General features: G+C 37.2%; 1 protein-coding gene across 1 annotated transcript; it reads right to left on the reverse strand.

The window, feature by feature from the left end:
- Positions 1–621: 621 nt before the first annotated feature.
- On the reverse strand, positions 622–25,647 carry ACRALDRAFT_2023035 (uncharacterized protein; the record flags this gene model as incomplete). Its single annotated transcript, XM_071020122.1, has 5 exons — positions 622–633; positions 10,207–10,265; positions 17,347–17,595; positions 25,512–25,543; positions 25,634–25,647. 5 exons carry the CDS (start codon positions 25,645–25,647, stop codon positions 622–624), a joined length of 366 nt encoding a protein of 121 aa, XP_070871328.1.
- Between the last annotated feature and the right edge of the window lie 863 nt (positions 25,648–26,510).

Below are 26,510 nucleotides of genomic sequence, written 5' to 3' on the forward strand. Positions count from 1 at the left end.
TTATCCGGGCCGGTCTAGTATAGTGTGATAGGGAGGACTACCGGCGGATAGATCGTGGTTCGGGGAATAGCTTCGAGGGGATTCTATAAGGTTCTAGGGGAGAGTTTCTGGTTATCTATAAAAGGGGTGGGTAAAGCTAAACTCCTGACTTAGAGGTTTAGCGAATAATTTGACTCTTAATTCGACCCATTGGTTTATATTGTCTTTTTAATTGTCTTATAACGTCTCTTCACTCTTTACACGAAAGACCCTAATAACTACCCAGAAGCCTTAAAGTACTACGGTACCCTTTTTATATATATACTCGCTAACTTTATATCTAACTATTATACTAACTATATTATAATAAGATAATCGCATACCTATTAGTATATACTCGGACCGATAGCTGCGTATAGACTACCGATCGGAACTTATCTTATTTATATAACGATAAGGAAGTCCGTAGAGTTAGTAAGGCAAAAGATATTATAGAAAGACTTAATAGCTTAGTATTATAGAGTGATTATAGTATATTCGTTAACTAAGCGCTGACTTTAAACTAAGACTTTAACCTAAGGGATTAAACCATATCCCTTAACGCGCGTATAATACAGGTTCGGATCGGTGGTCCGTGCGCGGCTATCGGTCCGACTATATGCCGATGGGTCTGCGATGATCTCGTTATAACGCGCGTTAAGGAATATAGTTTAATTCCTTAAGTTAAAGTCTTAGTTTAAAGTCAGGGCTTAGTTAACGAATATACTATAATCACTCTGCGATACTGAGCTATTATGCCTTTCTATAATATCTTTTCCTTAGCTAAAGTCTACGGACTTCCCTTTTATTATAATTCTTTAACTTCTATACCTTTAAGGTGGTTAGGCTAAAGATACTATTAAGAAGGACTCGCAGAATAAGCGTTCCCCCGGGGGGACCTAGTAAAGCGGGTACCAGGCAGGAGGCACCTGCCGTGCCTAAACTAATAGTAATAGTAGCCGAGTAGGAATTATCGGATAAAAATAAGGGGTTAATAGATACCCCGGTTACGGTTAGTTCTACAGATAGTGGTTTATATGTCGATCGGCGATTTATCGCCGGCCTCTCGATGTTAACCTAAAAGGCCTTAATTATAATATTTTCATAGCACCTCTAATAATAAAGCGAAATTAATCGCGTAAGTATAAAGAAGCTTAATAAACGACTAAAGCCCGGGCGCGATTAAAAAAACCGCTAGTATATAATCAGAACCTGATTAAAGAGTTATCTATAGTTATAGACATTAACGATTAGCGAATAGCGATTAAGGCTAGGAACTAATTTAGACCTAGTACCCCGGTGCTATAGCAGATCGAATAGCCTTTAACGAAGCGAATACGCCTTCTAAGCGTCCTAAAGGCAATATACCAGGAAGACTATTAACCCGAATTAGAACGACGAGAGTATCTATCCTGGGATATATAGCGGTAGTATTTCTATAAGGAACTTCGTAAGCTATAAATAACTAGTAATATCACGCCGATAAAGCTATTCGAATAGTGGGATAAGCTATATAGGTTATTAGGCTAAGAGACAAGCGGATATAAAGAACGTGCCTATAACTATTTTAGTCCGCTGCCTCTACGTATTAAGGATAAGATACAGGAGCGAAAACTCGAACTGAATAAGGCCGTGATACTGGCTTAAGAGATATAACTATTTTAAGATATAAGTCTTATTAAGAAGGCGAGTAGTAAGGGATTCGATACTGGTTATAAGAGAACTATCGAACTTCTAATATTCGGATAATTGCTTTAATCGGGGGAGTACTCCGATAACGGGTCGGTATATAGCCGCTAACCTAAGTAAGACGATAGACTCGTCGAAGGGGGTGCCCTTAGCGGGTTAAAAGGCCTCGGGCCTAGAGCCTTCGTAAGCATAGCCTAGTATACGCGCCTTTATAATCGAATGCTATAACTACTGTAAAAAGGGTTACCGTGTATATGTGTGTATGTGTATCTATTTAACGTCTTAGCGGCGGCCAGTAAAGACTGGCGCCGCGTCCCGCTATCGGGATATCGGGCGGTAAGATATCTATATATCTATGCCTAGGCCGTATAGCGCTAATCGCTTAACGCTATGCCTTCTATACTATAATAACTAATAATATCTATACTATATTATTAAAGAAAGTATATAAGGTAAAAGAAAGTTCCTGTGTCTTGCTATATACCCTCGGGGGTCTACGTGCCTATAGTTATTCTACTATCCACTCGTCCGTCCACCTTCTAGCTGGTATTCCTTTTATTCGAAGAGATTAGACGGATCCTATTAAGAAAGCCCGTTATATCCGTTAGCGCGGCGAAGGCCGCGCTATTTATTAGGATCTCTATAAGGGTCTCCTAGGGGTTAAAGCGGCGAGTTTTCCTCCCGTCTTTATAATACCAGAGTTCGTCTAGCTATCTACGGGAGTTTCTGACCTTACGGTAGTAGGCCAAGTGCTCCGGAGTCTTCGTGTAGCCGTAGCCGTAGTAAGCCACGTAGCTATTATAACAAAACCTTTAATAGTATTCTTTAAAGTCCCTATATCCTGTCCTTACTTAGATTAGGCGTATTAGGGTCTTTCGGGGGAGGGTTAGTTCTTTTAGTTCTCTTTAACTAAACCCTAGCTTTTTCTATACGGCCGCTTTATACCGGCATAGCCGGGACTTAGTGTGTTATTTCTAGAGCCTAGTCCTATAACGGGCTATTATAATAGCTTTTACCCTAGCCTAGGTCGGCCTTTTATTCTCTAGTAGGATCCCCTAAGCGTCTTCGCTTAAGTAGAGTTTATCCGCTTATTTGTTACCCGAGATCCTTATATATCCCGGTAACTATTATAGGTAGGTTAAATAAGTTATTACTAGGCATTACCACTATAAGAATTCTTACCGCGATAACCTAGGTACTATACCGGTAAGCCCCTAGATTACCGCTTAGTTATCGATATAATAAGTAATCTCTCTTATTCCGGGGAGGCGGATAGCTATGGCTAGTCCTTTAGCTGCCCCGGTTACCTCCCTATTAAAAACTATTATATTACGAATATATCCACGACTAAAGGTGGTTTCTTTTCCGCCACGCTATATTAAGAAGGCCTAGGTTATATTTTAGCCTTTTTATAACCTATCTAAGAATACCAGGGTATACTCCGGGTTTAGCTTATTAACCTACCTATTAAAGGTCTTTATAGTTTCCTCCTTAGTCTTATCGTTAAATAAGATCTTATCCTAGTAGCTTTATCCTATAAAACAGGGCCTTATTAGTTAGTATTATAGCGGTCTTATATATACTAGCTTCTTTATCCGTAATACTCTTAAGCGCCGCGTTAAGGCTATAGTCTTTCTCGTGTCTCCTCGAGTAATCAGGGAGATAGCTTATACTATAGGGTAATCCTTCTTAAGTCCCGCGATCCGGCTTATATACCTTTATTATAGGTGCTCCGCGTAGTCTTTTACTATAAGAATTCCTAACTCCCGGTATAGGGCTAGCACCAGGATAGTGTTTTAGGCTAGGAGTATAGTTTTAATTATAGTTATCTATACTCGGGTTATTACCTTAGTTTTAGGTAGGTATCCAGATAACGACCAGCACTACTTCCTATATATAATATCGTGGCGGCCTTAGGCTAGGGCCCGGGGTCCCTCCTACTAGATATCTCCGCGTAATAGGTAATAATTAGGATATATACTAGTATAGCTTATCGTAGTAAAGCTGGGTTCGGGCCGTGGGTAGCTCCGGTAAGGCCCCGTATATAGTTAGCGATCTTAAGTCCTTTTTTCGCCCACGTCTCTACGTGGTCTTAGAAATTAAGGCGTTTATCTATATATATACTAAGCTACCTAATTAGGGCTAGTAGGTTTTATCCTTATAGGTTAACGGTATAAGCGACTATAACCTTATTATCGAATAGGTGTAGTTCTATTATAAGGAACTAGGGGATGCTGCGGTAGGAGAAGAGTTAGACCTCGGCTTTATTATAGTCTAGCTCGACTCTATTATCTTTATACTATTATAGTTATTATTATAGTATCTCCTTAATTATCTTTACTGCTATCTCGGTATCGGTATACGCTATAATAACGTATATATCGTTAGCGTATCCGAATCGGTTCTTCTTATTAGGTAGACGGTATATTCTTACGATACTAAGTGCGTATCCAATTAGTAAAGCCGGGGAGCCTTATAGAAGGCCTACTAGGTCTAGTAGGGTATATTCTTTAGGGTAGGAGGCTCTAAAAGTCACTCCAGCGGTTTATACTAAGGCGAAGGTTTTTTAGTATCGTATAGTCGGTTTATCCTAGCCTTATTTATATAGCCTATAGATAAATTACCCGTATAGTATAGTATCGAACACCCCTTTTATATTATTAGTTACTATAATAACCTGCTTCCCCTATACCAGCTATAACTTAACCTTATATATAAGGATCGCCGCTAGGTTAATTATAGGCCGCCCTAGTAGTGCCCCGATATACTAAGGATTTAGGATTCTAGCGTTTATCGCCTTATATACCGCCTTTTTTACTATAATACATTCTAGGCCTTTACTTAGTATACTAAGTAGCTAGATCGGTCTATAGCCGGTAATAAAGCTAGTATCCTTCCTTAGTTTATCGATTATCACTATATCTCCTATTCGTAAGGGTCGGGGGTAGTAGTCTATTAGCCTATACGCCTCGAAGAGTTCCGTGACCTCCTCCTTAATTACGGGCTAGATTAGTTAGGGTAGGGGGACGCTAGCGTTATTACCGCCTAGGGCTATAGTATTAACCTCCACCGTATATTATCTTACCTTATCCCTAAGGATATAGTCGTCCTCCGAAATAGCCCTAACCGGTCCCTCTAATAGGTGGTTCTATAGGTCTTCTAGGTCCGGGATATCTAGCCGCCTAGCCAGTTTTATATTATAGAGGAGTCTCCCCTTCTTAGCGTCTTCGAAGTAGCCTAGACCGTTATAAAAGAATTGGGGGGCGGCTATACTATCCCCTATTTTATAGTAGCCAACGATCTTATATAGTTTATCGGCATTCTTAACGCCCCTAATCCTTTTATTCTAGTATTCCCTGCTAACCCGTTTCACAGCTTTCCGGAAGGTATCCTATACTTTAGTATCGTCGGGGTTATAATATCTACGGTTAATCGCTATCCTATAGGCTACTCTATATTCGTTATTCTACTAAGGTTTCCTATTACTAGCTAGCCCGCGGTATTTCTTACTAAGCCGTTAAAGTAGGCTCACGATAATATCGACTAGGTATATAGCCGACCTATTAATCGAATCTAGGGTCCTAACCTAAGGGCGGTTAACTAGCTATAGGCTATCTATAACCTCCCTCCGGATCACGGCCCGCTTATTTACTTTTTTAAGCAGTTTATAATAGTCCGGTCTAATAGCAGTATTCTCTAGGGTAATATATACGGTACCTATCTATCCTATTAATAGGTAGTGGCACGCTAGGGGGCCGGCCTCTACCTTTACTCTAATATCTATAAGTAGTGCTGTTAAGAAGACTAGGTTTATAATAGTATATACGCCCCCCCGGCTATAGGTCACCTCTCCGGGGGTGTTATATAGGCTTGGCCCGTGCTATTCTATCCACTTAGTAATCTTATTATCTTTACCGGTAACCTAGGAGACTCCTAGTTCCTAGTTATAGTATCTTATATTAAAGTCCCCGTAAATCGTTATATTAATAAGGGACGTTTATCCAGAGGCTTTAAAGTCTTCCTATATATCGGTATTACCTATTATACCGCGGTAAAACCTTAAAAAGCTTATACCATTCACCTTAGCCAGGAGTAGGTCCCTAGATCCGGGTAAGGGCGACTTTAGTTACTATAAGTATAGGCTCGCCTTTATATATATAATAACCCTAGGTTCCTCCCCGGGGTTAGGCTATATATATATTAATAAGTATTTTTTATAGCTAAGAAGGTTAAGTAGCGTCCTATTCTTAGTATCCTCTTTTAGAGGTTCTTAGTATATTAGTATATCAAGGCGGGCCTCTTATACTATCGCTAATACTACCCTAAGTAACGCTCGGTTTTTATCTATATTATATTAAACGTATATTAGAGCTAACTAGGTTATTCCGGCCCCACGGTAACTATACTAGCGTCTAGGCCGATAATTTATCCTCCTGGGCTTTAGTTATCTTAGCTCCGGTAATAGGGTCTCCGGCCTTTTTAGCTGGGGCCTTCTATAGCCACGCCTATATTAGTATTAGTTTCTTATTCTACGCTAGAGTTAGTATCTTATTATCACTTTTTACTGACTTCCTTTTAGGAGTCTATAGGGGGTATTAGACTATGTCCCCTTTAGGGTTCTTAAGGTCGTTAAGGTCTATCTCGATACTATTCTAGGTCTCCCCGTTATCGCTAGTATTAACGTCGTTATCCCCTTCGCTATTACTAATATTAGCTTCGCTAGTATCGGAGATAGCTTCTCCCTAGGCAGTATCGCTATCTTTAGGGGTATCAGCCTTATCCGTGGAGGTCTAGGGCGGTACGCTAAGCTTCGCTTAGAGGGCGTTACCCTTCGCGCAAATCTTACTAAGCTCCGCCTTAAAGGGGGAGGTAACTTCCCCGTTTACTCTCCTTAGTCGGGCCGGATAATTTAGATTATTCGCCGGGTAGGGTCTAAAGTAGTTAATATATCGGACCTTATAAGTATAGTCTTTAGTAATAAAGCCGTACCCCTTATATCGGGTCTTCCTATTATAGGCGTGCCGAGGGTAAAAACCCTAGCACTTATTATATTATATAGTAAGGCGCTTATTTTCCCGGGGCTTCGCGGTTATAAACGTCTCGAATAAGCGGAACCGATACTTTGGCTATATCTAGAGTAAGATAAGCTAGTTTATAAGTCCGCTATAGTTTAGTTAGTTTTATCTCTAAACCCGTACCGGCTTAAGGCCGGTCCTTTATAGGGCTTTATCTTCCACTATAGCCTCCGTGACCTTAAGGTTACCGATTTAGTCGATTACCTTATAGATTATATAGGTATACTAGACTTCCGCTCCTTATATACCTAGGGCGCTAGTCGCGGCGATAATATCGTCCCCTGCCTTTAGAATCTTCTATTTAGCTTATAAGATCCTTAGGTATAAGGCGACTCCGGTATAGGTATAGTCGATCCGGATAATATCCTGGTTATCTACCTTCCGGGTCTTTATAATAGTCCGCCTAATAATTATAAGTGCTTTACGGTATTCTAGTTCCGGGATAATCTAGGATAGGAATTAGAGGAAGACCCTGAGGTCTGCTTTCTGCTTTCCCCCTTATAGCTACTTCTCTAGGGGCTTCGTGGTACCCTTTAGGGTTATATTCTTTTTACCTTTCTTAACGACTATAGTCTATATCTAGGGGTTATCTTACTAGCTTAGTTCCATTAGGGTACTAGGGGGTATACTAGCGGATATTAAGCTAGGGTTAGTCTAGCCGGCCGGCGCTATACTAGTCGGTGGTTTAGTAGGGGGGCCGGGGCACCCTCCTTTATCCTTATATCGGCTAGGGTTCCTATAAGCAGGGTCGGGCCTTTAGTCCTAATTAGATCGATAAATTCATTACGAAGTCGGGCTACTAGCATTATATCGGCTTCCTCGAATACCTTCGCTTTTTCGATTCCTCCTTTAACTGCCTAGATAAGGATATTAATAGTATATCCTCGACGCGATAATATCTTTAGGGCTTTGTTTATAGTCTATTAGTACTATTTTCGGGCTTTATTTACGAAAGTCTTATCTTATGCTATCGTACCCTATAAGGGGGTCCGATAGTTATAGTAGTGGGTTACGTCCCGCTATTAGCTAGCGGCTTAGTCGCTTAGGCCTTCTTCTATCTAGCTATTATAGGTCCGTAAGAAGATTTTTCGGTCGTTTCCTATAAAAGGGTAGCACCGTACCGTCCTTCTAAGCCGTTTATAGTACGGCGTAGGTGCCGTAGAGTAGTGAGCGTGGTACTACTAAGAAGCGTGAATTAAGGGCTCTTAGCAGATACCCTTTTCCCCCTATTTCTAGCGACTTCCCTAAACCTAAAGTCCAGGGTGGTGCCTAGAAGTAGGGTAGCTATTAAGGATTTAGCTAGGGGATTACCTCCCGTACTAATAAAAGTGGGGGTAGTGGGTGGTAGATATAGGAAGGATAAAAAGGGTCACCGTTCTAAGGACTATAATAGTAATAAGGAACGGCGCATAACGGCCGATAATAAGGCGGCGAAGAGTCGCGCCCGTGTTAGTAATATATATACTATATACAACGACCTCGATAATAATATTCTGGTTAGGGAACTCTATTTCTCGGGAGACGAGTTAGTATAGGTAATAAGAGGGCTAAACCTATATACGATAATTAGCCGGCGATTACTATAAGCCAGGTAACGAGATCTATAACGATAATAATCCGCTATAGGAAGGAGATTAAGTTTAGTATAGATTTAAATATCTATACGCAGGTATATATTATTAGCCTAGTATTAATACAAGGCCCAGGGTTAAAACCACTCTTAGAGGTTAAGACTCTAGAGATTAAAGGCTTCGATAATAGACCGGTAAGGGTCCGCGGAGCGTATAGCCTAGCCTTCTATCTACGAGACGTAAAAGGATAGCTACGCTTATTGAAGAGGGTCTTCCTATACAGGGATCGACCTAAAGATACCGAGTAATTACTATGCTTAAATAATAATATAGGCCAAGAAGAGATTATAATCGATATAGCCCGCCGAACGTTTATTTACGGGCCTATCTTAATTATAGATCCTAAACTATACACTTATAACGTCGTTTAGAAGTAAGTAAAAGCGTATATAATATATATCGCTACCGCTATTATTATGATACTAAATATGCCGGAGATAACTATTCTGTTTATAGATAACGATAGGGTCATATACGGATTAGTTATCGACCTACCTCCGGAAATCGCTAATTACTAGGACGTGTTTTCGGAATAGGCCGCTAAGGAGCCGCCCTTATAAAAGGACGCCGAATATATAAGTAACTTATGTAACAGGAAGGGCCCGCTATTCGGGCCGTTATATCCCTTATCTCGAACTTAGCTAAAGGAGCTAAAAAAGTATATCACTAAAGAGATAGCGAGTAGTCGTATTTAATGGTTAATATGCCCCGTAGGCTTATTAATGCTATTTGTGCCTAAGAAGGATAGCAGCTTATAACTCTACGTCGATTATTTAGGGTTAAACGCTCTAACGATTAAGAATTGGTACCCTCTACTCTTAATCGGCGAGTTATTAAATAGGCTTACCGGGGTAAAATACTTTTCGAAGGTGGATATCTAAGATACCTATTATAAAATCCGGATTAAGAAAAAGGACCGCTAAAAGACGGCGTTTAGAACGCGGCACGGCTATTACGAGTATACGGTTATACTATTCAAGCTAATAAATACTCCGGCTACCTTCTAGATATATGTTTATTAAGCGTATATCGGTTTACTACATATATATCATATCCCTTACCTTAACGATATCCTTATATATTCTATATTAAAGGAATTGTAAAAGAAGGACGTATGAATGTTTTTGATCGGCTTTATAGGGCCTAGGTATATATAAAACTATTAAAGTTTAAGTTTTAATATACCTAAATGGATTTCTTAGGGTTTAGAGTAACCCGCGAGGATATTATTATAAACCCGGAGCGTATATATATAGTCGCCGAGTAGCTAGCACCCGAGTTATTCTATGATATCTTAGTCTTCCTCGGTTTTACTAATTTCTATTATTACTTTATTAAGGGGTACTCGAAAATTATAAAAAAATATTATTAACTACGCTCTTAAAAGATAGTTAGGCGGGTAAGTAGAAGGGACTATCTAAGTTCCCTAAGAGTGCTAACCCGGCGTTTAGGTAATTAAAGGTTGTTTTCGGGTTAGCAACTATTTTACGGTACTAGAATCCGGTACTAAATATAAGGGTCGAGACAGACGCCTCTACTAAGGTCATATCTAAGATCCCAAGTTAAAAGTATAAGACAGGATAACGACCGGTCGCGTACTTCTCGCGGAAGCTTTCCGAAACGGAGTGATATTAGGGTATAGGGTAATAGGACCTTTTGATGAATTAAGCTACGAGCAGTAAGCTGTACGCACGGAAGAGAGGAAAATCAAGCAAATAGCTGTTGAATTCGTGGATCCGTAGGATTACTGCTTGTTACGCAAACGCGTAGTTATGTGTGTGTATAGAGCTGACTTCTGGGATTTCTTCCTGGATCCGGGGCTGGCAAAAGACCGTGAAAGATTGGATGGCGACTGTTACATTAACAGCCTACGGGACGGTTATCACGCCCCGAAACTACCTTAAGTAATAACCTAGATATCGTATTTACGATACCTAGTATATTTATATAATATATATTATAAGCTAAGTATATATACATATATAACACATATAGTATTATAGTATAGGTTAAGCTGGTTTTAAAGTAGATTTCTAGTTATATAGCTATAACTATATACTGTTTATTTAAACTTAGATATTATACCTATTATGATTATAATTATTACTTATTATAAGGATAATATAAACACCCCCCGTAAGCTAACTCTTATATAATAAGTGCAGCTTAGTCAGGGTATCGTTATAGTTATATTATGTTATAACGCAGTAAATAAAATCGCACAGGCTAGCCCAGGGCAGGTTCGGAACGGGTTATTCCAGGCCCGAAAGTGGGAGTGGATCTGCCGCAGGCATAAGGGCAGGATTTTAGCACTACGATCAGAGATTTATATAGAGTTAATTAAATTAATAGATCGATCGCTTATTTAACACAATTAAGTTATACACTGTTTATTATAATTAAGAGTCTTAATTACGCTTAATAACCTATTAAAGCTATTTACGCCGAGCTGCCTATAGCTATAACTATGACCTTAAATACGACTATCTCTATAAACCACTAAGACTAGGAAATATAGAAACGCCTCTATAAAGTCAGGGCCTATAGTAACGGGGTCTAGGACTTCCTACGCCCTAACGACCTAATCCCTCGCCTATAATATGTCACCCGCCCGGAGTTTACCTCCTTCGCCTCTATCGCTAATATAAACAGGCACCCTACTAATATCTCTAAGCTAACGGCTGTAGGTAAGGCTGCTTATACCGAAGACTACCGCCAATATAAAGAAGATCGTAAGGACTACGAGACCTACTAGAAGGGCATTAACGGTATACTTAAGTAGGTAGAAGAGTTTATCGTAGCAAAAAGACGGAAGGCCCTAATAAAGGGCATGACCCTAGAATAGATTCTTATAGTAGTATAAGCCGACGCCGCACCCTATATCGCGACCCGTATAAAAGACTCCTAAAAGAACTGTAACCTTTATAAGAATAAGCCGCCTATAAACCTAAGAAAGATAGCCGCCTAGCTAGACGATTAGTAGAACCTACTTTAGAACTATTATAACGTTAGGATATATATTAACCCCCGCGAGATTTAGATTAACGACTTCTTTAACGCTATACGATATACCTTAGGTAACTAGGTGCATATTAAGGAAGTAGTGCTAGACCTTAAAATAGTAACGGCGATAACCCTTCTCCCGGAAAGGAAGAAGGGGGCGGAATAACTTACTACGCTGCCTACTCGAAACCATAGAACTATAGCCTTCCCGGACCTAAACCTAGGTAAAGGTAAGGATAATAACAGGCTATAACGGGCCGGGAGGGCTAATCGGAGCGGAGCCTAGTAGGGCCGTACCGCCTACCCTAAAGGTAAGTTAACTAATCGTATAAGCTCTAAGCGTAGATTATCCCTTTTAAATACGGACGAGTATCCCGTGTGCTTCCGGCGCGGCTATAATCTATAGGGCTACTAGATACTATTCCCAGAGTTAGCGCTAGAGGGCCTTTAAGCTAACGACTCGATTAGGGAGCTCGTGGAGAAGTCCTTTAGGATAGACCAGGATCTATAAGGCGCCGTGGAGAAGATTAGTTCCCGAAATAAGAAGAAGAGAATTGCCGCTACGGATAATAATAACGAATTCCGTGGCGGTGGTAAAGCCACGGATAATAATAACAAAGTCCGTGGCGGTAATAATAACGAAGTCTTCGAGGAGACGTAACTATATACGGTTAGAAGAGCCGCTATTACCGATAATAATAACGAAGTCGGTAGTAATAGTAAAGCCACCGATAATAATAATAAAGTCGGCGGCGGCGGCGGTAACGGAATAAAGCTATGCCGGCTAGAAGCTCCGGAGGCCGCCCTCTTAGCCGCTGTATATCCTTTATAGTAGTCCGCTATATTAGACTTAGGTACTACCTCCTACGTTTTCTATAATAGAAGCAGATTTACGGATTATAGACCGGCCCGCCCTAGTAACGTTATAATCGCCGGCACCATAACGGTGCCGATTTAACGATATAAAGACGTTATTATCACGATAAAAGGAACGGCCAGCCCGATCAAATTCCGGTTAAAAGATATCGCCTACTACGAAGATTTTATTTATAACTTAGTCTCTAATAAGAAGATACGTTGGAACGGTTACTAGAAGAATCACAAGCCGCCGAACGATTATATACGCCGCCGCAATTAATCAATCCTTTATAAGCTAAATATCCACTATGATTAAAGCGTTATAAAGCTCTTTCCAGCCACTAACGCCCTAGCTGCTACTCTTCTAGGTTAATAGTATTCTATCTTACTAGTCTATTCGTGGACTAGTAAAAAGCCTCTTCGAAAACCGATTAAGAGAATAGCTAGTTAAGCCGACGGTAACCTATAGTATCTCCGTTTAGTGCACGCTGGCCATAATATAATAAAGTAACTAAAAGAGTAGTCATAGGGCGTTAAACTAAAGGGGTTAGGAATAGTAGAGTATAACGCCTACGCCTAATGAAAGATAAGTCGTTAGATTAGCCAGAGAACCCGCATAGCTCTAAGCTATGCCGGCGAGAGGTAGGCGATCGATTTTATGGAGTTCTAACTAACCACTAAAGGCTACGTACGGATTATATTCTTCACGGATCGATCTAACGGATTCGTTACTGCTACGTTATAACGTTAAAGAGGGCCTCCGATATCTATATAGTTATAAACTAATATATCCGATAGGTTCAAAGTCAATTTAACCGGCAGGTATAAGTCTTTAAGTATAATAACGAACTAATACAATCGCTTAAAATACATGGCTTAGCCAAGGGTTCTAGCATTTAATTAGAGTCCCCTTTAGCAGAGACCCCCGCTTAGAACGGTAGTGCTAAAAGATTAGGGGCAGTTATTATACTAAAGCCATAAGCTATACGAATCCACTCCTGATTACCTAACTTCTTATGGGTTAAGGTCGTTCTATTTACCGCTTACGTATAAAGCAGAACACTAAAACAGCGCCTTAGCTAGAAGACCCTATTCGAAGTCCTTTAATAATGTAAGCCGTAGCTAGGCCACCTTTAAGCCTTTAGTTATAAGGCTTTTTTTATAACCAGAGCGGTATTAACAAGGTCTAGAAAGCTCTAAAATCGGCTAGCGCCGCGGGCCTATATTGGCTACCTTATAGGATACGATTTAATTAATATTTACTATATCTAGGTTCCTAGCCTTAGAAGGAATAGGATTATCCGTATATATAACGTTCTTTTTAATAAATAAGAGCATTGTAACAGTAGTCTTAAAGCCCTAAAGGACGACTTACGTTAATTAACGAATAAAGAGTTAGTGGATATTATTAATTAGATCCACCTACTAGATATATGTATAATTAAGTAAGGCGAGTCTTTATCGCCTAAGATATATATAATAGCATACTTCGAGTCTATTCTCTAGTCGGGCAGCGAGGTTAACGAATCTCTCCTAAGGGCTACGCCTACCGGCCTCGAGGAGTACCACTATTTACAAGCGGCCTATCTACTATTTACAAGCGTCCCAAACCCAATTAGGAAGGTTACGCGAGCCCACGCAGTAGTCTGCATACGCCACGATCTTAGCTATAGATATCCCGTATAGATACATCACGATAAGGTTTTCTCTCCCTTACTAATTACGAATATCCGTTACTATAAATTCACTGCTTATTCTAACCTCCTTGCATAAAGCTCTAATTAATAAGAATATACGATATCGTGATAGAAAAAGAGATGGAAAAAGGAGGTAGAAACAAAGTGGAAAAAGAGGTAGAAAAAGGAGGTGAAAAACTTTTAAGGTGATATATAGTAGTGGTTACGTAACCTTATCTGTGTAATAGATAAGACCTTATCTATATAATAGATAAGATAAGATTAAAGAGATAAGGTTATATAACCACTACTATATATTACCTTAAAAAAATTTCACCTCCTTTTTCTACCTCTTTTTCCACTACTTTTCCACCTCTTTTTCCACTTCTTTTCTACCTCCTTTTTCCACCTCAAGGATATAATACATTTTAGGGTACTTTAACATAATAGAAAACAGGTCAGAACAGCTGCGATTTTATAGCGTAGGGCATTAAGTATAAGTCATAGTGATTAATGGCTATCTTACGTATTCGTGATATAATGTATCTGTACGGGACATCTATAGCCAAAATCGTGGCGTATACACACTACTACGCGGGCTCGCGTAACCTTCCTAATTGGGTTTGGGACGCTTGCAAATAGTAGATAGGCCGCTTGCAAATAGTGGTACTCGGCCTTGAGGCTCGGGGGGTAGAACCGTTTATAGCGCCTAAGAGGCTGGAACGGTGGGAGGAGCTTATAGAGCCTATAAGGCCGGAGCTAGAAAAAGACTCTTCCACGGCTATAATTAATTACTAACGCCTAGATAATAGTTACCTTCTAACTCTACTAGAAACCCCTTATTAGGCAGGGCTTATCGCGGCTGCTTTTATAGGCTATATACTTATAGAGTAAGGGAGAGCTAAATTTCGAAGCTATAGCAGTAACCGCGTCTGGATCTTTGTGTTTAACGCAGGACAATATGCTCTATTGGTCCGTAATTTGAATAGTAAGCCGCTAATAAAGTTAAAAATTAAAAAGGCATTTAAGAGACCCTGTAATATATACCGTAAATAAGTACCGGCCCCTGTAAGAAATTAATAAGACCTTAAAAACCACCTATATAAAATCCTATTCCGATAAGCGTAAAGGGATTACCCAAAGAGTTATAAAGAGATAGGCTCGTGGATTATAGTGCTAAAGGATAGGGCGGAGGCGTATTAGGTGCTTAGCTATATATAGGTAATAACCTATAAGTTTAATAAGCACAGCTTTCTATAGAAGTATAAGGCTAGATTAGTGGTCCGCGGAGATTAATAGCATTAAGATCGTTAGAAGATATATATATAGCCACGCTTACCAGTTATTTCTTTAGATCGTTAATAGCGATCGCTGCCCGCTTCGATTTATCCTTAATGTACTATAATATTATTAACGTGTTTATACACGCCCCTCTACCTTACGATATATATATACGGTTCCCGCCCAGGACCGCGGTGCCGGGTTACTTATTATTACTAAAGAAAGCGTTATACGGGCTACGGGAGTCTCTATTACTATAGTAAAAATATATTATAGAAGTACTAAAAAGAGATGGGTTTAAGATAGTGCCGTAAGAGCCCTGCTGCTTTATACGCCGTGGGCTAATCTTATTTTTCTATATAGACGATATCGTGATCGGCCTTAAGGAAAACCTTAAGGAAGAGAGAGAATAGGCTATAACAAGGCTCCGAGAGTATTACGCACTATAAGGCGGGCAGCCACTATAATAGTTCCTTAGGATTAAGATTATTCGGGACCGTCCCTCGAGGAGGATATAGCTATTATAACGTGATTATATCGTGAAGGTAGAATATCTATTATTAACGGTATCTAACTATAAACCCACGAGTCGTATAAAGCCGATAGAGCTGCTGCCGTACGCAGGGAAGTCCACCACCGTTAAGAGCTATTGACGAAAAATAGGATCCGTTATATACGCTATAGTAATTTCACGCCCCGATATCGCCTTTATAGTATATCGCCTCTATAGATTTAATATAAATCCGAGCCGTTAGTATCACGAAGTAGCCGACTATTTAATCCGATATCTGCTGGCCACGTAGACGTACGCCTTGGAATTGAGTAGAGGCGACTCTATCGAGGTGTTTACCGACGCGTCTTTTATGGATAACTTAATTAATCGAAAGAGTAGTTAGGTATTTATAATACGCCTATTTAGAGGCATAGTAGCCTAGCGAGCTAAGAAATAAGTAATAGTTATAACGTTAATAATAGAGGCGGAGCAGCTTTTGCTTATATAAGGTGCGAAGGAAGGAATATTTATAAAGAGGTTATTAGAGGCGATAGGTATAATATTCGACGATCCACGACTAAAGATACGATACGATAGTTGCTAAACGATATGTCTATTAACGGCGGAGATCGCTTAATTAAATACACGATTACGGTACGCGGATATATATAATAGTTAGTTATAAAAGGCGTAATAGTATAAAAGAATTAAAGTCAGCTACGTTATAAGCGCTAATATAATTGCTAATAGGCTAATAAAGGTGCCGTCTAGGGAAAAGTTTATAAGCTTTAGGAAATAAGTAGGAGTGATAGATATAGAGGGATGTCTTTTTATAAATAAGCTATAGGAGATCTTACCGGAGTATTTAGAAGAACTGGAAGAGAAGTTTAATAGAAGCTACGTGGACGTTATAGAAGGGGATATATCGATAGAAGAAGCCTATAAATAACTTTAGCTAAGTAACTGCCGAATAGTTATTTAGTTAGGGGCATGTATCGTATAGGCTAGCCTAAGGCAGGTTCGGAACGGGTTATTCTGGGCCGGAAAGTGGGAGTAGATCTTCCGCAGGAATAAGGGTAGGATTTTAGCACTACAATCAGAGATTTCCACAGAGTCAATTAAATCAATAGATCGATCGCTTATTTAACGCAATTAAGTTGTACGCTGTTTGCAATAGTAATCCTAGTCTATCTAAAACTAGAATACATAAAGGAAAAATAAAAGAAAACCTCCTCTTTTTAATTCAAGGGAAAATTCAAACACGCTTGTTATTGTTATAGTATATTATTTAAAGAAAAGTTCAGAAAAACCTTTGATATCTAGGAAAACCCGAAGGTAAAAAACCTAGTATTTTAATTCTTTAATATTATTATAAGGCGGTAAATCATACTCCGGCAACGTATCGTCCTTATAACCTAGGTTTATGTAAACGCAAAGAGTATCATGAGCCTCTTTTACTAAGCCTTTAGTCATTATATCAGCTATATTAAATTTCGTATTTATATATATAATTTTGACTTTGTTATTATATCACTATTGCCTATAGTAGCGATACTGCCTGTCGATATGCTTTACTCGTTTATGAAATTCAGGCTTTTCGGCGAGCTTCTTTATACTCTTACTATCTATTAAGATAGTAGGAATCTCGAGAGTATTATTATTATTATTATTATTATTATTATTATTATTATTATTATTATTATTATTATTATTATTATTATTATTATTATTATTATTATTATTATTATTATTATTATTATTATTATTATTATTATTATTATTATTATTATTATTATTATTATTATTATTATTATTATTATTATTATTATTATTATTATTATTATTATTAACAGCTGGAGCTTCATAGCCCGCTGCCCGCAGACGAAGACTCTTACGTCTGTTATTATTATTATTCTCTTCTTCAGGTTAAATAGACTTAACAGGACGTTTCGAAACGCGCGAAGGAATATTTTACGAAAATTAACCGGTATTTTCACTAAAAGTGATTCCTTTATTATACTCAACGGGTAGATAAGGCCCGCGGTTAGAAACCTGATTATATGCCTGAGTATTAACATAAGGAGGGAGGTTATTATTATATTTATTTTCAGGCGTATAGTTATTATTATAATTATCTGAAGAAGAGTAAAGAAACTGATTTTCTAAGACATAAACGTCTCGAAACCAACCAGTCTTTCTAGTTACTGGGTTATAAACCTTATAGTTGTAGTCATTAAAACCTATCAAAGCACCTCGAAGTGCCCTTATATCTAGTTTCTTTATATTGGGGTCGTTATTTTTATAATAAATAATAGAACCCTAAACCCGTATATTATTAAGATTAGGTTTCTGACCTTATAAACGCTTAAAGGGACTCTTATATTCAAGAGCTAAATTAGGTGATCTATTATATATATAAGTAGCTAAGAGAACAGCTTTACCCTAAAGGTATCGAGACAGCCCTAAGTGGAAAAGAAGAGCTCGAACCTTTTCTATTATAGTTCTTATAACTCGTTTAACAGAGCCTTAAGCTTTATAAGTATACGGTGGCTTTATATTATGCTTTATACCTATAAAGAGGCGTTAAAAAGAGGCGTTATTAAATTCTTTTCCACTATCAGTATCTACTTCTTTAATAAAGAAGTGATATTTGTCATAATTAGTATTATTATTTTCCACCTAAGCTTTCTACTCTTTTATAGCTATAACTACTATCGTTTTAGACTTATCTAAGAGCAGTTATGCCCACAGAAACCGGGTGGAACGGTCTAGTATAAACAGAATCCAACGCTTTTTATTATAAGAAAGAGGTTCGATCGGTCCATAAAGATCTATATAAACCTTTTATAAATAGGAAAAGTCTTTATATTTATTAACTAAATCTTTATTCGTAAGTGTAATAGACTTACTCTTCTTATAGGCATCATAGCTCTATATTTCAGTTAACTCTTTATTAGTTATATTATAATCTTTTTAAAGAGTATTAGTATAAAGACCTTTTAAGGTAATAGGGTTAATATAACCTATCTTGTTATGCCATAGCGTTATGCTTTTAGTTATAGAGGTAGTCCTTCGACGGTTATTACGGTCTCTTTGTTTATAAAGCTCTTCTCAAGGTTAAAGAGGTTAAGGTTTCTTTGTTATATTATTTCTTTATTAAGGTTCAACTAACCCCTTCATTATATTTCTTTATTTATTTAGTTTCATTAAAATCTGTTCTTTAAACCTTTAAAACCTCTTTATTCTAGTTACGTCTCCTGGCTGCTTCTTTGGTATAGAACCCTTTTACAGCTGTTTCTTTATATTCATTGTATTTATTTTCAGAGACTCAACCCCCCCGTATGACAGTGCCCGTGCTACAGCCCAGTATAGCCCGTTATAAAGCAGAGCCGTTATAGAAAGAAAGAGGGGCTCTTTATTATTAAATAATAAGAGCTTTTTGTTTCCAGTAAGACCGCGCGCTTCACTATCAAGACGAGAGAAACTGGTAATATTCGTGCCTATTTCCGGCATATAAAGGCACTCTTTTAAAAGCAAAAGCTTTCTAGTATCCCTGAATTTTATAACGCAGTCTCCTTCACCTTATATCTTTATTTCCTTTACCTAACCCCAACGAACAGTTCTCTCTTTAGAATTATAAGTAGAAAAGAGTCTTTTATTTATAATAACATACGCCGTAGCCCCGCTATCTACACAGAAATTCAGATCTAATTTAATACTATTTTCTGCTTATATTTCATGAATCTTTTCCACTAACTAATCTATATTAAGGTCAGTATTATTTGTATCTTTATTCTTGGAAGAGATAATGAATACCTGATCTATATCCATTAAATCTTGTATGAAAGGATTAGGACGGTCTGGAAGAGGAAACGGAGGAGGGAGGACGTCTTCAAAGATAACGCCGGCCTCTTCGTTTTCATCATCGTCTTCCTATTCTTTTTCCTCCTCTTTTTCCTGCGGCTAATCCTGCTGCTAATTCTATTAATCTATAATCATATTAACCGCAGCAGACTCGTCGTTTTCCTCTTCTGAAGACGTATCTAAGGCGTGCTGCTCCTTTGCCTTCAGTACGAGGTTTATTATACGCTTCGCGATTAGGGAATTCCGAAGGCGAGAGGTTAAAAAAAGAAGTCAGGACGATATAGTCCGCCTAGAATCCCTTTGCTTTATATAAATCCTTTAGTTTATCCTATACTTTTAAAGCTTCGTTTATTCCTTGAACCTGGGGCAAGGGACCGTCTAAAAGAGCAGAGAGTATATCTCCAGCTACCTTCAGAGACTCCTCCTTCTGTTTTAGAGAAGGATTTACTAGAAGGGGCTTTATAACGTCTTTAATATATTTTCCTTTATAGGCGAAATAAGCGTGCATTCCTATAGTCCAGTTTTAATAGTCTATGCTGCCCTGGAGCTTCCGGACTGAAATTTCTTTGCCAGTCTGTTATTAGGCTATTTCCTAGCAATAGAAGCATATTTTTGATTATTGATTTAGGTCAAAATTAACCGAGTTATTTAACGATTTATTTTTATTATTTTTATTGGTTTTCCTTTATTTCTTTTTCTTTATTACGTTATCGATAAAGGACAGAAACAAAGAATACTAAGCCAAAGGTCTGATTCTGATTAGCCTAGCTTCGTAAAGTGGGTCTTAAGGTGGGTTTAAACGGTAAAGCTGTTTATAGATCTTATAGCGCGAAGAAAAGCGATGCTTATATAAAGCGAATAATAGGATTTCTAAGGGCGGACTTTTTACTAAAAGCTTATATACCACGTTACGATATCCTGTTATTATAGGCAACGCGGTAGGTTAAGTGGCTTAATTATTATAGCGATTATTCGTGGAGCTATAATAACCATAAAAGCAGCTACGTTTAATCCACGTATTCGTTATCCTTTTTCTTCTTTTTTAAAAAGCCCTTTATAACATAAAAGAATAGTATATCCGATTATAATAAAGAGTGTTATTCCGATCGTGTCGTTCTTCCGGAATAGGAATAAAGAGCTGGCCTCTTAGCACGACTCTTAGCGACCGTATTAGGAAGAATAAAGAGCTTTAAACCGTGGTATCGGAACGAACGGTTCGAATCGATTAGCTATCTTCGGGAGACAAAGGGATTTCGTACGGTCGGAGACAAGGATCTACGACCGAGAGAGGATAAAGGGATAGCCTGAAAAGGCGGGAGTCTTTTTGGTATTTTAAGTAGAATAATAGGGTAGAAAAGAGTAGATTTCCTTCTTTGCTAATCCGGGCTTATAACCTTTTAATTAATCGGGCTACGAGTAGTAGGCTGTACGCGCGGAAGACAGGAATATTAAGTAAAAGCTATTAAATTCGTAGATCCGTAGGATTACTGCTTGTTTCACTTTTTTGTGTAAAGAACTGACTTCTGGGATTTCTTCCTGGATCCGGGGCTGGCAAAAGACCCTGAAAGATTGGGTGGCGACTGTTACGTTAACAGCCTACGCGACGGTTATCACGCCACGTTATTTACTTAAGTAATAACCAAGATATCGTATTTACGATACCTAGTATATTTATATTATTATTATAATTAATACTTATTATAAGTATAATATTAATATAGCCTACTACTTATAGACTAATTTATTAAAAGGTTATAAGCCGGGTTAGTAAATAAGGAAATCCACTCTTTTCTACCCTTTTACTTTATTCGAAATACTAAAAAGACTCCTGCCTTTTTAGGCCATTTTTACCTGTTTAGGCCGTCCCTTTATCCTCCCCCGGTCGCAGATCCTTATCTCCGACTATATAAAATCCCTTTATCTCCCGAAGACAGGTAATCGAATCGAACTATTCGTACTAATACCACGGTTCAAAGCTCTTTATTCTTCCTAATACGGTTACTAAGAGCTGTGCTAAGCTCTTCCTGACCGGGAAGAGCTACACGATCGGAATAAGACCCTTTGTTATAATCGGATATATTATTCCTTTATTTATAAAGGCACTTTTTGAAAACGAAAAGAAATAACGAATATATGGATTAAACATAGCTGCTTTTATGGTTATTATAGCTCCACGAATAATCGCTATAAGAATTAGGCCCCTTAACCTACCGCGCTGCCTATAATAATAGGATATCGTAACGTGGTATATAAGCTTTTAGTAAAAAGTCCCCCTATAGAAATCCTATTATTCGCCTTATATAAGCATCGCTTTTTTTCGCGCCGCGAGATCTATGAATAGCTTTATTATTTAGACCTATTTTTAGACCCACTTTTCGAAGCTAAGCTAATTAGAATCAGACCTTTAGCTTAGTATTCTTTGTTTCTATCTTTTATTAATAACGTAATAAAGAAAAAGGAATAAAGGAAAACGAATAAAGATAATAAAAATAAATCGTTAAATAACTTAATTAATTCTAAGCTAAATAAATAAAAGAAAATATTATTCTACTACTTAAAATGGCTTAATAAGAGACTAGCAAGGAGAGTTTAGTTCGGAAGCTATAGGGCAACATAGACTATTAAAACTGGATTATACGAATATATGCTTATTTTGCTCGTAAGGGAAAATATATTAAAGACGTTATAAAGCCCCTTCTAGTGACTCCTTTTATAAAGCAGAAGGGGGAGTCTCTGAAGGTAGCTAGAGATATACTCTCTGCTCTTTTAGACGGTCCCTTAACACAGGTTCAAGGAATAAACAAAGCTTCTAAAGTATAGGATAAACTGAAGGATTTATATAAAGTAAAGAGATTCTAGGCCGACTATATCGTCCTAACTTCTTTTTTTTAACTTCTCGCGTTTAGAATTCCTTAATCTCGAAGCCTATTTATATAAAATATAAAAAAGACTGCTCACCTAAATCAAAGAGGTATATCCTTTTCTGGTAAGGTCTTTGCCTGGATTCTTAATAGTCTCGACGAGATATACGAATCCATAGTATGGTAAATAACTTAAGCTTTCCGTCACGATATTATTAGTTATACACTGGATGAATTAATAGCGGAATTAATAGACGCTTTAATAAAGGTCAATCACCCGTCGAATACCCTGCTTTATATAAGGTTCAAAATCATAGAAGAATATAAAGAAACCTAGCAAAGAACCCAGGGTTTATTCTATAAGAACTATAAGAAGCCTGGCTATACGCCGACTAACTACTACTTTCTCTATCTTAAGAAAGCACCTAAAAACTAGGTAATAAAGGATAATTCAGGATTAAGGAAAAATACCCAGAAGAGGGTAAATAAGTCTTAGTTGAAGGAAAACAAAGGAGGAAAGACGAGTCTTTCCCGAAAAGAGAAGTGTATAATAAACCTTATACTAAAGACAAAGGAGCAGCACGCCTTAGATACGTCTTTAGAAGAAGAGGAAAACGACGAGTCTGCTACGGTTAAGATGATTATAAATCAGCAGAATTAACCGTCGGATTAACCGCAGGAAAAGGAAGAAGAACAGGAAGACGATAATTAAGACGAAGAGGCCGCCGTTATTTTTAAAGACGTCCTCCCTTCTCTATTTCCTCTTCTAGACCGTCCGAATCCCTTCACACAGGATCTAATGGATATGGATCAGGTATTTATTATCTTTTCTGAAGATAAAAATAATAAGAAAAATACTAATAATACTAATCTTAATATAGATTAGTTAGTAGAAAAGTTTTATGAAATATAAGCAGAAAATAGTATTAAATTAGATCTGAATTTCTGTGTAGATAGCAGGGCTACGGTATATATTATTTTAAATAAAAGACTCTTTTCTACTTATAATACCAAAAGGAGAACTATTTATTAGGGTTAGGTAAAGGAAATAAAGATATAAGGTAAAGGAGACTGCGTTATAAAATTCAGGGATATTAGAAGGCTTCTGCTTTTAAAATAGTGCCTTTATATACCAGAAATAAGCACGAATATTATTAGTCTCTCTTATTTTAATAGTAAAGCTCGCGGTCTTACTAGAAACAAAAAGCTCTTATTATCTAATAATAAAGAGCCGCTCTTTCTCTATACAACGGCTCTGCTTTACAACGCGCCATACGAGGCTATACCACGGGCACCATTATGCTAGGGGGTTAAGTCTTAGAAAATCAATACAATAAGTACTAGAAAAAACACAAAGAAACTGTTTTAAAGAGGTATTTTACCTAAAGAATAGTCTTCAGACTTAACTAGAATAAAAAGGTGTTAAAGGTTTAAGGAATATGTTTTAAGGAAACTAAATAAATAAAGAAATATAATAAAGTGTTTATTTAAACCCTAATAAAGAAATAATATAATAAAGAAACCATAACCTCTTTGACCTTAAGAAGAGCTTTATAAATAAAAGACTGTAATAACCGTCGAAGGACTGCCTCTATAACTAAAAACGTAATGCTATAGTATAACAGGATAGGTTATATTAACCCCATTTTCTTAAAAGGTCGCTATACTAATACTCTTTAAAAAGATTATAATATAACTAATAAAGAGTAAACTGAAATACAGAGCTATAATGCCTATAAGAGAAGTAAGTCTATTACACTTACGAATGAGTATTCAGTTAATAAATACAAAGACTTTTCCTATTTAGAAATGGTTTATATAGATCTTTATAGACTAATTAAACCTCTTTCTTATAACAAAAACCGTTGGATTTTGTTTATATTAGACCGTTCCACCCGGTTTTAGTAGGCAAAACTGCTCTTAGATAAGTCTAAAACGACGGTTATAATAGCTATAAAAGAGTAGAAAGCTTAGGCAGAAAATAATAATAATAATAATAATAATAATAATAATAATAATAATAATAATAATAATAATAATAATAATAATAATAATAATAATAATAATAATACTAATAACAATAATAATAATAATAATAATAATAATGAAACTCTCGAGATTCCTACTATCTTGATAGATAGTGAGAGTGCAAAGAAGTTCGCCGAAAACCCCGAATTTCGTAAATGGGTAAAGCATATCGACAGGCGGTATCACTACTATAGGCAATAGCTAAATAATAATAACATAAAAATCGTGTATATAAATACGAAATTTAATATGGGTGATATAATTACTAAAGGGTTAACAAAAGAGACTTATAATACTCTTTACGGTTATATAAGCCTAGGCCACGAGGACGATACGTTTCCTCAGTATAATTTACCGCCTTATAATAATATTAAAGAATTAATATACTAGGTTTTAATACTTAGTATTCTTAGTTCTTTACAAGAGGGTATAACTCGGTTTTTTACCTGCGGGTTTTCCTAGATATCAAAGCTTTTTCTGAATTTTCCTTTAAGTAATAACATACTATAATAATAATACGGGTTTTTAAATTTTCTCTTGAATTAAAAAAAAGAGGGTTTTTAAATTTTTCCTCCATATATTCTAGTCTTAGATAGACCAGGATTACTGCACTATAATATAACCATGACTATAACTTAACTAAGCTGCACATATTATATAAGAGTCAGCTTACGGGGGAGTGTTAATATTATACTTATAACAAGTAATAATCATAAGAGTCATAAGTGCAATATCTCAGTCAAAATAAACAGTATATAGTTATGGCTATATAGCTAGACGTCTACTTTATAACCAGCTTAACCTATACTATAATACGATACGTATTATATGTTTATATATACTTGGCTTATGATATATATTATACAAGTACACTAGGTATCGTAAATACGATATCTTGGTTATTACTTAAGTTAATAACGTGGCGTGATAACCGTCGTGTAGGCTATTAACGTAACAGTCGCTACCCAATCCTTCAGGGTCTTTTGTCAGCCCCGGATCCAGGAAGAAATCCCAGAAGTCAGCTCTTTACACACAATATATCAATATTATTATACGCAGCTTCAAACTCGCGCAACATGCAGTAATCCTACGGTTCTACGAATTCAATAGCTATTTGCTTGATTTTCCTCTCTTCCGCGCGTACAGCCTACTACACGTAGCCCAACTCATCAAACAATCCTATTAGCTAGACCTTATCGAAACAGAAAGTCGTTGCTTTATTAATAACAGAAGCCGAATATATGGCTCTGACCGACGCTATAAAAAGAAGGAATCTATGTGTATAATTTATATACTAAACTCATAGATAACCTTAATATAAAATTCAGTAATAATAAACTGAGGATTCTTACTATTCTTATAGAGAGCGAGAGTGCTAAAAAGGTCGCTAAAAACGCGGAATTTCAAAAAAGAGTAAAGCATATCGATAGACAGTTTCACTTCTATAGATAACATCTACAGGAAAATAATATAAAGGCAGTGTATATAAACACTAAATATAATATATCTGATATAATAACTAAAGGGCTACTAAAAGAGACTTATAATATACTCTGCGGCTATATTGACCTAGGTTATAAAGACGAGACACTACCCGAATAGAATCTACCACCTTATAAAGAAATAAAAGAACTTAAATACTAGGTTTTTTACTTATAGACAGGTTTTCCTGGAATAAAATTAAAAAGGGGTTTTGATTTTTCCCTTACACTATAATAAGGATAGAGGTTTTCTCTTTTTTTTTCCTTGCTTTAAAAATATAGACTATAAAATAACTAGCTAAGCTACACCTATTATATAGGAGTCAGCTTACGGGGGGTGTTAGTACTATATCCAGAAAATAAACATATCTATATATAGTATAATACGATATACGAAACCCCCTGTAAGCCAGGAACTTCCTGAGTCCTCTAGGGTCCTCCCGAGTCCCCCAGGAACTTCCTGAGTCTTTATGGGTCCTCCCAAGTCCCCCGGGACCCTAGGTGGACCCACGGACCTTTAGGTAGGCCCACGGACCTTTAGGTAGACCCACG

The sequence above is a fragment of the Sodiomyces alcalophilus genome (genome assembly GCF_042370955.1).
Source record: "Sodiomyces alcalophilus JCM 7366 unplaced genomic scaffold ACRALscaffold_9, whole genome shotgun sequence".
In the NCBI taxonomy this organism is placed as follows: Eukaryota; Fungi; Ascomycota; class Sordariomycetes; order Glomerellales; family Plectosphaerellaceae; genus Sodiomyces; species Sodiomyces alcalophilus.